This window comes from Saimiri boliviensis, chromosome 11 (genome assembly GCF_048565385.1).
Source record: "Saimiri boliviensis isolate mSaiBol1 chromosome 11, mSaiBol1.pri, whole genome shotgun sequence".
Lineage (NCBI taxonomy): Eukaryota > Metazoa > Chordata > Mammalia > Primates > Cebidae > Saimiri > Saimiri boliviensis.
The window spans coordinates 87,079,866-87,095,309 of record NC_133459.1 but is presented as its reverse complement, the minus strand read 5'-3'; the positions used below and the strand labels follow the sequence as shown (position 1 = coordinate 87,095,309).

Here is a 15,444-nt window from a genome sequence, read left to right as displayed (position 1 = left end):
ACCTCTTGTAATTTTGGAAAAAAACACTAGATATATAAAAAACTAATAAGTTATAATTTGCATACATAAAGTATGTGTCTGTGTGTGCATGCAAATAAAATCAACCCATGCCAGTACTACCATAAGACATGAATTTTGTTCTGAATAACCTCCACATTTATATTTTGGAAAATGCATATGTATTCTTGGAAATCAAATGCCAGCAAAAGTCTCATAATTTAACAAACTTAATTTTCTTCATTTAAAATTCTCTTAAGTGAATACGAACACTTGTAAAATAAAGATCTGCTCCAAGGTGGTATAAACACCACATTTTTTATGTGAGGTCGTAGCCTCATTGTTCCTTGTAATCAGTGCTACCTTGTCTCAAAAGCTACCTAAACACTGGTATATGAGGTTTAAATTAAAAGATGTAAAACCATGGCAACAGGAACAACACAGATTGAACCAATAACTATACCCTTGTGTGTGGAAAGCAGCTTATAATATTCATTATTAAACTGCTAGTCAATTCCTCCAGAAATTTATGTAGGCAATAAGGAAAATTCAGCCAATGACTTTTGCAGTTGAACCAAACCAGTGATGAGCCATGGAGAAGTTCGTCAGGTGAACGGTAGCAAATCTGAATGCTGTTTTGAAAATTCTTCTTATAAAAGAGGGTCAGATTTTTTCATACAAATTCTAGCTAGTTATGTGGCCAAAAACACTTAAGCACTTTTGGCATATCCATGTCCAAAACTTAACCATATACCACACTGGAATCAGTATACACAATAATTCTATTGTCAAACACTAAAATAACCATCAACTCACATTTAAAAAAATGAAAACAACAAAAAAACATGGATATAATTAGAATCTGTTTTCTGAAGTCCTAGAAGTCAGTTTCATCAGTTACACCTGCTTCCCTGAGAGCCTGAATGTTCAGACTAAAGGCAAGTTTTGGTAAGTAGTTTATTTTTACACTGTTCCTTTCCATTCAGAATAAACAATAATGTGTGAGGCCGTGTTTGGTGTCCTATATTCCTTATAGCTAAATTATTCAAATTTCATTTGATTTGAATAAATCTTTTCTCTGAATGTTAGTGCAGGAGAGTGTGGCGGGTGAGGGAAGCTCTACTTTAAAGTTCCACTTTCATCTTTCTGGAACAAAGCAAGAGAAAACATACCACACACCACAATTCCATATACATGGTACACTTGGCCCATAATGTTTTCCAGTTTTGTCTAAGTGCAGTTAATAGATTTCTTTCTTTCTTTTTTTTTTTTTTTGAGACAGAGTTTCGCTCTTGTTACCCAGGCTGGAGTGCAATGGCGCGACCTTGGCTCACCGCAACCTCCGCCTCCTGGATTCAGGCAATTCTCCTGCCTCAGCCTCCTGAGTAGCTCGGATTACAGGCATGTGCCACCATGCCCAGCTAATTTTTTTTTTGTATTTTTAGTAGAGACGGGGTTTCACCATATTGACCAGGACGGTCTCGATCTCTTGACCTCGTGATCCACCCGCCTCGGCCTCCCAAAGTGCTGAGATTACAGGCTTGAGCCACCGCGCCCGGCCAATAGATTTCTTTATAGTTCTATCCAAGATGAAGAGGTGGCATCATAATGCCTAGACCAAATGTGTTAGGGAAAAACACACTAAAAATGTACATTTCCCCAAAATGAGTCAGTTGATTTTATTCATTTAACAATATGCATGATAATAAAAGGCCACACACAAAGCTCTTTATCAAAAGAAGCAAAATGTATTTTCCAGAAGAGTTAGATAAAGGCATGAGATGAATTTCAGTTAAATGGATCTATTTCTTTGTGGGTTTTGAGAACTCAATTTAGATACTGAATAGAGGCTATTTTACATTATTATCAAGCTAGAGATTACGCAGATGGATTCCTTTAACTCTTACTTATTCTCCACAAAGTATTTTAAAATCAACTTAAAAGCCAAATCTGCACCTCTCCCCTCTTATCACAGTTTTTGTAAGTAATTAAGAATTGTACCCGTAGGATTGCACAGCGACTAGGGAAGAGAGAGGTAGAGACCACTCTCTCACAAGGAAACTCCCAAATACTTTAGGGCATTAAACACAAGGCTTTTGTTATCCAAAGTAATTAGTTGCAGAGTACAAAAACATTTTGGAGCAGAATGTACATAAACATGAGAGTTATAAACAGCCAAAATCAAGTACACTAACAGTAAGTTCATAAAGAAATGCATAAATTCTATGTATCATACAAAAATTATCCTCACAGATGTTGAATCCAAGATTATACAATAGAAAATATTTATATGTTTTACATTTAATATAAAAATTCTTAACACATAAGAAAAGGCCTTGATGATAGACAAGAAGAACTTTTAGGGAATAGATTAATTTTCAGGATGCCCCAAGGATCATATGTCTTAAATACTCGGCTCCTGTGCTAGGCAAAGACCAAATGCCAGCATTTTCTCAGGGTTCATAATTGTTATTAAGAGAAAATCAGATTAAGGAAGACTCAAGCAATCTGGGAAAGGAAGTAAAAATTAAGCCAAAAAGGAATTCTGCCAAGCACAATACACCCTGACTAAAAAAATTTAAGAAGAACATAAATCAAAGACAGTGGTGAGTAGACATCAAGAAAATTCATATTGATGAGTTTATGGTCTTGGTGATAAATATCAAAACAGGAAGTCAGTTCAAACAGGTGTGCAAATAAGTAACTGGGACTAGGGGAAGAAGAGGAGAGAATACCTATGCAATTTTCAAGGTGAACACTGCAAGGAGGAATTCAGTCATTTCATGTCCGCACTCTACCCTCGAGGTGCATTTCTTATAACATCTCAATAAGTTAAAGAACAATTATTCACAAAACTTCAGGTTAGTGTTAACATTTTTTACCTGGTTAATTTAGGGCTAGTCACTGAGTTGCTTTAAGAAGACATTTAGTTATGGTTCATCATAATAGTCACTCATTCTTCATCTTTATTAACTTAGAAAATTTTACTTCTCATTTAAAGCCCTGAAGCTTTTTTTTTTTTTGAGATGGAGTCTTGCTCTGTTGCCCAGGCTGGAATGCAGTAGCATGATCTCTGCTCACTGCAATCTCCACCTCCCTGGTTCAAACAATTCCCCTGCTTCAGCCTCCCAAGTAGCTGCAATTACAGGTGTGTGCCACCATGCCTGGCTAATTTTTAAAATATTTTTGGTAGAGATGGGGTTTCACCACATTGGCCAGACTGGTGTTGAACTCCTGACCTTAGGCAATCTGCCCGCCTCGGCCTCCCGAGTGTTGGGATTACAGGCATGAGCCACTGCGTCCGGCCGAGCATACTTTTAAAAATGATTTTGACACATGGGTCTCTTTTCTTTAAGTCAACATTTGTCTAAGCATGTCTGTAAACGTTCTGTTACGGGGAGAGGAAGAGTATTGAGCAAATTCTCCTCAACAATCAGACAGCTCCGTTTTAGGGACTGACATCCTTCCAGCTCAGGAGGAAGTGTTTCCAGGTAATTACCAATGAGCTCCAGATGAGTAAGGTTTGACAGCTCACCCACATGAGGGGACAAATTCATCAAGCTATTTTTCCCCAAAAGTAAACATTGCAGCTTTTTGCACTGAAACAGCCCATCTGGTAGCATCTCAATCTGGAAAGGGAAGAAAAAAGAAGCTGGTAAAATCGGTTTTTGATGGCTTTTGGTAAGACATTTACTTTTTTATACTGCTAGCTACCTTTTTCCAAAAAAACATTTCTAGACGTTTATAAGCGATGCATACTACCGTGATGATAAATTTGAAGTAGATGAAAAAATAAAGGGAAAATAAACACAGGAGTATCTTGAGTGAGGACTCCTGCTGCCTTGGACACCTACATCCCTGCTGTGTATGCGTGGGCAATGAATTTGGTTTTAAAACACTCTAATAGGCAATTCTTAAAGACAATGTAGTTATACATACATTGTCTTTAAGATAAAAAACCAGTAAGAAGAATCATAGTAACTCTTGAGTCCTGGATCAGAAATAAGCTACCCTCAAGAGTCTTCATAAAGAGCTTACTTACTGGATAATGTAATGAACAGTACCCTTAAAAACATCCTAAGATCCTGAAAGCAGACTGAAAACTTTATTCTCTTTTTTAAAAAAGTCTACAGAAGCAGAGCAAAAAATTATGATTATATATATGTGTAAATTTCATTCCCCTCTACATACACATACACCAGAATATATACCCTTGTTCCTTCCCTCTGGCATGGTTTCAATTAAATAATTTATAACACAGAGAGATATTTTTTAAATATGATAAATATTCTGCAAATTAGGTCAACTCCTAAAGCTGCTCACATTGACTGCTCCCCTATATGGTGGATGGGTTGTATGTCAATTTCTAAGGGAGCCACAGTACATTCAAGAAATAGGGTTTATTGAGGAAAGACCTCCAGAGAAGTTGAGCACATACACAATCCCTTCAACACATCACTTCACTGAGGGGCAAGTCTGGCCTCAGCATAGATAGACTGCACATACTGCTCCCCGCCCCCCCCCCCCACCCAATAATAATACTCTATATATTGGCTGGGGACAGGAAGCACCTACAAACTATGAAATAATGTAGGTTCCTTGGTTCACAAAGTGGCTTTGTTAGAAACAGGGATAAAAAGGGCACTCAGGGACTTGGCCTATATCCTCTGATGGGCTAATGCAGACCTCCTGGGAGAAAAGTTTCTAGGGCCATCCTGAACTGTCTTTCCTCAAAAGGATATATAGCCTTTATATAAACTAAAAAATGACCAAATTCCATTAAAAAATGTTAATGATGTTGTAAACTTCATTCTCCTACATCACTCATTTTTTTTAGTTTATATAAGCACATTCAGTGCTGTATATCTTTAAAAATAAATCTAATGATTGTCACTGCTAAGAACATTCCATATAGATGATAATTGTACACCAAAATATCAGATATAAACAAAAGGAAAAATACCTACCCTTTAATTTCACTTTCTTTCTTTCTTTTTTTTTTTTTTTTTGTTTGTTTTTTGTTTTGTTTTGTTTTTGAGACGGAGTTTGGCTCTTGTTACCCAGGCTGGAGTGCAATGGCACGATCTCAGCTCACCGCAACCTCCGCCTCCTGGGTTCAGGCAATTCTCCTGCCTCAGCCTCCTGAGTAGCTGGGATTACAGGCATGCACCACCATGCCCAGCTAATGTTTTGTATTTTTAGTAGAGACGGGGTTTCACCATGTTGACCAGGATGGTCTCGATCTCTTGACCTCGTGATCCACCCGCCTCGGCCTCCCAAAGTGCTGGGATTACAGGCGTGAGCCACCGCGCCCAGCAATTTCACTTTCTTCTCAAGAACAGATGGAAACATATGCAGACTTATATTGAGAGATGAGGCAGAGAGAGATGAGAAGAAATGCAACCTCGTTGAAAGGCAAACCCTTCTACACAGAGACATCTGCAGCTCAGAAATAGGGTCAGTGATGTCCAAGTGGAGGAAAATATCAGTCCTGTTCAGTGTGCTCATTGTTAGGAGTGTTTGTTGGTGCCTATGAAATAACTCAGGCAAACTGGCTAAAACAGAAATCAGGCTTGGCTCATTTATATTCAGTGAGCATGTGCTGAGTGCCTTCTGATGTGCCAGGCTCCCAGCTAGCTGCTGGGATAAAGTGCTGAGTTAAAATGACTGCCTTTGAGAACTGTAGCTTAACACAGGTCACCATGGACATCTCAACCTCGGCACTGTTGACATTCTGGGTGGAAAAGCTCTTGCTGTGGGGCTGTTCTGTCAGTGTAGGATGTTTAAAAACATCCTCAGCCTCTACCCACCAGTTGCCTGTGCCACTCCCCTTCCCAGTTGTGACAACCAAAAGTTTCCAGACAAATGTCTCCTGGGAGGCAGAATCATTCCCAGTTGAGAAGCACTGGTCTCATGGAAGAGAGAAACATTAAACAATTACCCAACTGTCTGTAATGAGTGGTATGAAGAAAAGTGCCATGCCCTAACCTGAGCTGCATTAGGGAGTTCTATATTCCCCTTCAGTCAGCTTCAGATTCCCAGTCTGTACCTCGTTTAACTGGACTGATTTCCTACTGGGTGACGATCCTGAAGCCACTGCCCTCACTCTCTTGTCTGGCTATCAGCACTCCCACATTCCCACCAATCTCCTTTCAAATCTCTAAATCTGATTTTGGTGGACTTCTCAGGCTCCAGGAGGAGAGGGATTTCCCAAGCTAGTGGGGGTACACCTCCAGGCCAGCCCCTTAGCATTGCTGCTTTGCAAGTGAGTCAGCTGCTGCGCTGGCGTAACTCCTCCTGTGTGTGAGGGTCCATCTCTGGGGCTTTCTCTCCAGCTCTCTAGCCAGCTAAGGCACAGGATCACCTAGTGTCATTCAATTTTTCTAAAGGAGGCTGGGGGGTTTTGTTAAAGACTCAAGATATTCCTTCAACTCAGCAATTTTATCCTGAAAAATCTACTTACAGCTTTAAAAATAGTTTGCCTTGAAGCTTACAAGAACCCCAATTTTGCCTGGGTCAACAAATTTTGTAAAAACAAATTTTATTTAAAAAGTTAGAAAACATTTATTTAAAACTAATTTATTTAGCATGCCCTTTCTTAGACTGTATGATACATGAGCCAGAGAGCAAAAAATTACCTTAGTGAACTACTGATTTCTTCTAAAAAACCAATGGGAAAACTTAGACTATTATAAGGCTGATAGACTCCTGAAATAAAATGGTTTTATGGAATAAACTATAACATATAATACATACATACATAAAACAAACTATATAATAAACTACAAAATAGACAAGAACAAAAAGAAAAACTAATGGCTATATAATTACTCTACATCTTAGAATTCTCTGACAACCAAATGTCTTCAGCAAAATGAACTGAAGTTCCCCAGAACAGGATGGTTTTCTTTTACATCAGTGGCTGACACTGTTTTCTTTTTCTTTTTCTTTTTTTTTTTTTAAAGACGGGGTTTCACCATGTTGGTCAGGCTGGTCTTGAACTCCCTACCTCAGGTGATCCGCCCGCCTTGGCCTCCAAAGTGCTTGGATTACAGGCGTGAGCCACCATGCCCCGCCAACACTGTTAATTAAATACCTCCACTTTTTCCCAGAGGCTGGGATCTTACTTTAGAATCCTTCTCAATACCAGATTTTTTTTTCTAGCCAATGATACATGCTATCTCAGGATATGCTTACAAATCCTAAAGTCCAATCCTTTCAAGAAACAAAGCTGAATATTTCTGTTTGTAAGTAATGATGCCAAAAATAACAACATGCACTATAACATAAATGATCTTCAGAAGGAATTTCTACATTATTCACTTTCTGGCTAAAAGTCTTCAAGCTAGCATCAGAAAAAAAAAAAAAAAAAAAAAAAAAAGAACAAATGGGGAAGTCAAAAGACCTAGGTGTCAACTGGACTGGTCTAAGATTTCAGCAAGCCTAGTTCAGTCCTTTCCCATGCCTTGTGCTTCTCTTCATTACAATCAATGCTGCCATAATTCAGTTACTCTCTGGCACTGTGACAGGAATGGATCTTGCCTCCTCTTCTACCACTTTCCATGCCTACCCGCACATACCACTGTTCCCCATGTAGAATCACTTAGATGTCTACATAGGAGACATAGTAGAATAACAGTAGAGAACTCAGATGTTTGGGTTCCATCCTAGCCCCCTTGCCAGGAAACTTCAGACCTCAGGTGAAGAATTGCTCTGAGCCTCAGTAAAATAAGGACAGTGGACTAGAGGAGGGGTCAGCAAAGGTTTTCTCCAAAGGACCATAAGAATAAGTATTTTAGGCTTTCTGGGCCAAAAGGCAAAAGTGAAAATATTATGTAGGTCCTTATATAATAAGAGAAAAAAATTCCATATTTTTAAGTGACGAAATTTAAAATATATTAATTGAGTATAATTTTGGCCCACTATGAAATACAGGCCTACTAATGAAAAGAATGGTATTCATGGAAATTGAAATTTGAATTTCATATAATTTTCATGTGTCACAAAATATCCTTTTAATTTTCTTCCCCCAACCATCTAAAAATGTAAAAACCATTCCTAGCCTGGGCTGTATAAAAACAGGCAGTGGGTAGACTTGGCCTGCAGGCTGCAGTTTGTGGACCCCTGGACTAGACGACTCAGGGGTCCTTTCAGGAATGAGAGTCTTTGTCCTTTGTTTTAAATCTATATTCCCACTTGTCAATCTTAACTGATTCAACCCTTCCATGGGGTTTTGTTTCTTGGCTGTCCTCTCCCAAGCCTTTTATATGCTACAATGAGAGCCTCCTTTGAAGGTACCAGTTCAGGATAACTAGCACTTTCAAGCTGAAGTCTCACACTAGTCACTATCCAGTGACTCAAACATGAATTTGACTGGCAGATGTGCAGGCACTCTTCATTCTGACCCACCTTGCTAAATCAACTCATCTCTTACTACATCAGGGCATGCTTATTTCAATCCTCTGTGGATGACTCCTATCTTTTAACACTTCCCTCATCCAGTATTCCTATAGGGTGTGCTTCACAGAACACAAGAGTCACTCTATAAAAAAGGTGTTTTGCTCAAACACATTTGGCAAATATTGCGTATCAGCTCTCCTTGGAGAAGCACAATGCATATTCATATGTTAAAGACTCTGAAGAATCCTGCAGCAAAAATATGATCAAAAGAAACATTTAATGCTTTTTGTGGTGACATCTATTACTGTCCTATGGAAGACACACTGAAGTGCCTGCTCAGTGAATATTCATCACCAGCGACTGCCCAACACCTTCCCATGTCCAGGGAATTCCCTATCTTGTAACTCTTGGTGGGTAGTTGAGCTCACTTCCTATTAGAGAAAATACCACCATCAGATTCTTGTGTTCTCAGCTCTCTTACAGCTGCAATGTGGACATTCATTAACTATACCCATCAGCTGTTCAGACTTGGACTTTGAATTGGGGCTAACATCACAAAGAAGTGCAAGCCATGAAGAATCTATTTTGTGGGAGGCCCAGGGTCACAACAGTAGCAATGTCAAATTTTCAGGAACAGAACTAGTGCTCTGTGCTGGTACCTGGACAGTGTATCCTCACCATTTTGCTTTTCCGCCCTGATTCTGGCTATAGTTCTCACTGCTGCCTGACTGACTTTGTAACTGATTGTTTCCCAAGCTTGGTTTTGCAGTCTTTTCAGTGGTAATATGAGATATCTAATATTCTTTCAACTGATGTCTTTTCTGCTTGAGGTAGTCGTTGTCTCCATCTATAAACCTGATACACTGCCCAAGTCTTGAGAACAGAAGTTTAAAATGCCTCTTGTGGCCGGGTGCGGTGGCTCAAGCCTGTAATCCCAGCACTTTGGGAGGCCAAGGTGGGTGGATCACGAGGTCGAGAGATCGAGACCATCCTGGTCAACATGGTGAAACCCCGTCTCTACTAAAAATACAAAAAATTAGCTGGGCATGGTGGCGCATGCCTATAATCCCAGCTACTCAGGAGGCTGAGGCAGGAGAATTGTTTGAACCCAGGAGGCAGAGGTTGCGGTGAGCTGAGATCGTGCCATTGCACTCCAGCCTGGGTAACAAGAGCGAAACTCCGTCTCAAAAAATAAATAAATAAAATAAAATGCCTCTTGTAGGAATCTTTACTAACCACTATTCCACATGGACTAATTGGCTTGAGTTTCTGAGTATACATATATCTAACTATGTATGCAGCCACTGTGATACTTTCTAATTTTTTCTTTTTTGAGATGGAGTCTCGCTCTATCACCCAGGCTGGAGTGCAGTGGTGCAGTCTCAGCTCATTCCAACTTCCGCCTCCTGGGTTCAAGCAATTCTTCTGATTCAACCTCCAGAGTAGCTGAGATTATAGGCGGGCACCACCACACCCAGCTACTTTTTGTATTTTTAGTAGAAACAGGTTTTCCGATATTGGTCAGGCTAGTCTCGAACTCCTGACCTTGTGATCCAATATTTTGATCTAACTCAGAATCATGAGACTCTCAAGGTTGGAAATCATCTTGAAATTAGTTAAATGCCCACACAAAACATGAATTCCCCAATGTCCTTTAACAACATTCCTACTGAGCATCCAGTCCCTGTCTGGAGAGTTTTATTAATAAGAAAATTATTTTTCCCTCCTCAAATGCTCAATCTTTGAATAGCTACACGGGAAAGATGAGAAATCTTCCCCTGCTGGCCCCAGTTCTCCTCACTTGCCCTAAGTTCGAACACTGTGGCTATTCACAAGTTTTGTTCGCCATGTAAATTTTTCAAATATCTGAAGACCAATACTGTGGGCAATTCTCCCTTCCCACCCACCCATACTTCCCATCATGAGGCTAAACTATTCTATCAGAGTTTTCATCTTCTTGGTGGCTGTCCTCTGAGTGAGTTTCAGTTTCTTTATATTATTACATAGTCTCTGCAGAGTGCTTCTTTGACCCTAAGTTCACCAATTCAAAGATGTCATGTTCATTATTTGGGCTCCAAAGATGCTCAGCAACTACTTTTTCTCAGGTTTCTGGAACAATGCACTCAAAAAGATACCATTCTACTTTGGTTATAAAGTATTTTCAGCATAAGACTTTTCTTGTGCTCCAGAATATTCTTTCTTATTCAAGAAAGCATGTGTCTGATATTCACAGTTATGCTCTGTTTCGGATATGGTCTAGGATTCCATAAACTTGGTGTCAAAAATACTAATGGTCTCAAGGTTTCTTTATTACATTAGCTTGGTGAAAACAATCACCTGCTCATACATTTAAATAATGCATGGCCAGCTAACAGCTGAATAAGCTATGACTTCCAAAAATCCATTTTTGAAAGTGATTTAACTGTGTGTAACTGCTTAGTGGAACCAATGCCTTTCAAAATAATATATTTTTGGTTATAGATTTAACAATGGAAAAAATGTGACCATGATATTAATATTAATCAGACACATAATTAAATGGCACTAATGATATACTTCTAGACCTATGATTTTCAGAGTGCAGTCACTAGGCCAGCATCATCAGATACACCTGGGAACTTTTTAGAAATGTAAACTCTTGGGTCCTACATTTGGCCTACTGAATCGGAAACCCTGGGAGTAGGGCCCAGCAATCTGTGTTTCAGCAAGCCCTTTGGGTAATGCTGAATCACACTGCTAGTCTAGATCAATCCTAATGTAGTTTTAAAATCTCATAAACCTTTAAGATCTGAAGATGTCTCATTTGCCTTACAATGGGCTCTCTCTTTTTATATATGAATAAAGTCCCAGAGTTCTAAAAATCAGCATGAATTTTGTTTTCATCCCTCAATTTTCTGGTATTTATCTAACACTTATGGTTTTCAAAAATAATATCTGACAATTCATATGTTTATTAGGCAACACCATGGTCATAGCTATAATTACCATGAAATATGAACTACAGAAAGTCTAAGAGATAATACATTTTCAAGTGTGGTAGAATAGCTGTACCCATATTCATGTAGAGAAATGTCAGTTTCATCCCTTGGCAGATTTCATTTTTGATCAGATTTTCCCTCTTTCGTCCCAAATGGATACTGGCCTCACTCTCTTGCCTTTTGACTACAATGAATTTTTCTTTTTTTTATTTTTCCTCCTCCTCTATATCTTAACCTAGGAAACTACTCATTTATTTTGCTTTTTCATGTTTTTGGTAAAGTTAAATTTTCTTTAACTTGGCTTTACTATTGCAAATTATGGTTCATTCTAAACCATGGATCCTGGATAAAGCTTCTAAGAAGGCCTAGTGTTGCATTATAGAGGCAGGTCTTTCATTTTGAATCATCTTTCTAGACATGCATGCAGATTTCAAATCTTTCTCACCACATCACAAAGAGAATTTATGAATAATTCATAATGCCAGCATTTTAAAAACTTATTTTATTATGACAGATCTGGAAAACTGAAAAGTTTTACCCAACTCCCTAAATACCTAACACCTTTATAAAACAAAAACCTCTACGGTAACAAATTAAACAGTTTTAAATACTTTGTGATGTTTATGTAGGAAATTGGAAAGGGAAACAAAGAGAAAAACATTTGCTGAGCAACTATTATGTGCCAGGAACTGTGCCAAATGCTTATACATTTTTTCCATAAAATCTCCATGACAACTTGTAAGTTAGATTAAAAATGGATGCTCAGTGTTTTGGTAATTTATACAAGATGGGATTGGGCTTGGCTTGAGAATACATAGTATGATTTGAAGTGTGTTTTCTTTCCCTATGTAACACACTACAAGTATGGCAGATACTGAATAAAGAATGGATTTACTTACGTTGTTGTTGGTCACAGCAAAGTACTGCAAATTACTCAGATACTGGATTTCTTCTGGAATGAAGGTCAAGTGGTTATAGCTGAGATCCAGATAATGTAGTTTGGTGCATAGGAAAAGCTGCAAGGGCAGATTCTCAATATTATTATGGTCCAAAGAGAGCTGCTCTAGGTTAGATAATGCCCCAATCTGTGCAGGAATATAAGCAATATTATTGTGCCATAACTTTAAGGAGGAAAGATTCTGAAGATGCTGAAAGCTGATGATCTCTTCCACAGTTTTAAGGTTATTTTCCTTTAGGTCTAACTCGTGCAAATTATTCAGGCTGAAAATGGAGTGTGGAATGCGTTCCAGGTCACAGCTGATCAATTCTAGGCTTTTCAGATTGACCATCTTTTTCAAGTTGTTCAGCACAACCAGTTTGCTTCCCTCATTATCAAGGGACAGTTTCTGCAGTGAAGGCAGGAGGTCTGTAACCACTTGTGGGATCCGGGAGAGGCTGCTCTTCAAGTAGAGGGTCCTCAGATTTTTTAAGTCCTGAAAGCCCTCCAACTGCATAGTACTCAACTGTTCAGGAAGAACACAGCCAGAGAGATAAAGTTCCTTGAGATTCTTGAGGTGAAATACCCAGCGTGGGATTTTTCCCATTTCAGTAAATTTCAGGCGGAGAATTTTTAAATTCTCCTCTAGAAAGGCCAGTGCAGGATGGTCTACTATCAGAGATGAATGGTACACACGAAGCTCCTTGAGGTTGACCAGCTGTGAGACTGCGGAGGGCAGCTTCACCTCTGGGATAAGCTCCAGACTTAGCACTTCCATTTCAGTTAACTCAAAGACATTGTCTGGAAGACCGTTGAGCATAAAAAGATGCAGTTCTATCTTGTCCTGGGCATTTTTCACAAGCTTACTCTTTAGTTTCTCAACTGTCCATTCATTATTGAGGTTGATCTGTTTCAGTTTGTTCTCGCTGACCTCCGATAGGAATATGGAGAAGCGTTTGGAATAAAGAGGATCATACTGATCAGCGAGATGAAGGATGAAGGCAAAGTCATTCTTGACATCAGGGATGTCACTGTAGTTGCTTTTTTCTCTTAACGCCTCAAAGGAATATTGCTTCAGGGAACTCCTCAACATCCACCACAGGCTGTAAGAGGAGGTCAGACCATAAAGTATAACCAAAATAACATAAAATGAAGCCAGGACCTTAAAGATTTCTGCCAAGGAATAGACACACTGGTAGCGCTTATATCCTGTAAAAGCCCGCACATCAACTGAACAGTCGATTTCAAGAGTGATGTAGGTTAAAAAATATGGAACATAAGTTATGATGAGCACAAACAAAATGACTTTGACTATTATCTGTTTCAGATATACTCTATAAATGATGTCCTTCTGCTCCACGTGCATGCGGAATCTTTTCACTTTTTCAAAGATGGCTTTGGCCTGTTCACCCTCCTTCTTGTCCAGGACACTGGAAGTTGGGCTTTCTATGCCAGCTGACTCCAAACCTGGCTGCGGGTAGGGCAATGACTGTTTGCTAGAATCTATGTCAGCTGAACACCCTGAGGACGAAAGCAAAATCTTGGACTTGGAGAGTTTCAGAGGCCTCACTGACTGCTCAGCCACTGTTTCTGACAGGGCGCGGGTGGTCCATGGAGAATCGAAGCACTTGTGAAGGATGGCCACAAAATGCTCGAGCCTGGAACTGGTACTGGGGTAGTGAAGCCAAAAGTTGCTGCAGGCTGCAAAGATGAGCGTGTGCAAGAGCACCAGGTAGGGGAAAAACTTTGCAAACCAATGGAGCTGTTTCTCGTAACAGACAGCATCGATATAGGAGTACTGCTGTCGGTGGAGGTCATTCTGGATTCGGAGCGGGAGCGGAAGTGGTGTCCCAGGATTAGAGGATGTGTTCATGCTGGCTTTCAGGATGTCCCAAGGCACAGCACAGTGATTGTCAAACTCCACTTTGCATGGAAGACAGCAAAGAACCCTGCTCTGCGTCAGCTGGAGAGCTCCAGCCAGCACGGCCACCAGCAGCATGATCAGTGTGATGTAATACCAGAACACGTCCCACCATGGTTTTAAGATGTGATAAGATGACTGGGCATCTGCTAAACATTTTAGCTCGGTTAGTGTAATCATGACTTTCCCTTGTAGGAGTACAGAAACTGGAAGAGGAAAATAAAAGAAATACTACTGAACCAAGTACTCAAATAAGCATTTAATTCTAATGCTAATACACACATACCCTCTTTCCCAAGTAGGATTTAGCTCTGGGATAAAACCTAAAAGGGAGAGCTGATCAATGGGATACCTAAGTCTTCTGGTTCCATTTGAAACCATAGGTCATGAGAACTCTGAACCACAGTCTCTTAGATGGTGACTAGAAAGAAATTTAGGGGTAGCCTTTGAGGTTAATTATCTTGTCACCTCTTGTATCTCAACTCCAGGCTAGGCTACTAAAAACCAGGAGCCAATTTTTCTTCAACTGACATTGAAAAAACTTGTTTTGATGCTACTAATTTATCCTTCCTTCCCTCCTTCCCCCTCCCTTCCTTCCTCCCTCAACTCACATTGAAAGAACTTGTTTTGATGCTCCTCATTTCTCTCTCCCTCCTTCCTTCCCTCCTTCCCTCCTTCCCTTTTCTTTCCTTCCTCCTTTCTTTCCCTCTCTCTCTCTCTCTTTCTTTTCCTTCCTTGTCTCTCTCCTCTCTCTCTTTCTTTCTTTCTGGGTCTTACAGGCCTCAGACTGTTGGCCTCAGGTGATTCTCCCCACTTGGCCTCTGAAAGTGCTAGAATTACAGCTGTGTGCCACCACACCTGGGCCCTGTTTTCTAATGGTCACATTATACCTTCCAGAATGTCTAAGTAAGCTCATTATCTCGTCCCACGTCTGGAGCTCATTATCTCGTCCCACGTCTTACAGCTCGAGAGTTGTTTTGATCACCATGAGGAGCCTCTTTTACGCAAGCTTTACTTTATAAAATTACCCCTTAGGCTTAGAGGGACCTAGGATTCTATGCCCAAAACAGCCTGTCACTGAATGCATCATCTCCTTTCTGCATGAGCTTTTTGCTTTATAATTTAAGTACATGAGTATTAAAAAACTTAAGAATATTTAAAAGTTGGGAAGCAACAGTTAGGGCTTAGAAAAGAATAAGGAAGAAAAGCTC

The 15,444-nt window shown here is 39.7% G+C and overlaps 1 protein-coding gene across 1 annotated transcript; it reads right to left on the bottom strand.

Annotated features, from left to right (window-relative positions):
• Positions 1-745: 745 nt before the first annotated feature.
• LRRC8B (leucine rich repeat containing 8 VRAC subunit B) lies at positions 746-14,413 on the bottom strand. Its single transcript, XM_039474303.2, has 2 exons — positions 12,275-14,413; positions 746-3,626 (listed from the first exon to the last, which is right to left on the bottom strand). The coding sequence occupies exons 1-2, from the start codon at positions 14,411-14,413 to the stop codon at positions 3,354-3,356; spliced, it is 2,412 nt and encodes an 803-aa protein (XP_039330237.1). The 3' UTR covers positions 746-3,353.
• Positions 14,414-15,444: the final 1,031 nt, after the last annotated feature.

Excerpts from the sequence above, each read along its gene's own strand:
- LRRC8B (XM_039474303.2), bottom strand. The coding sequence starts at position 14,413 with ATGATTACACTAACCGAGCTAAAATGTTTAGCAGATGCCCAGTCATCT. Across the intron at positions 3,627-12,274 it reads TTGCTGTGACCAACAACAAC|ATTGAGATGCTACCAGATGG; the intron begins GTAAGTAAATCC and ends TTCCCTTTCCAG.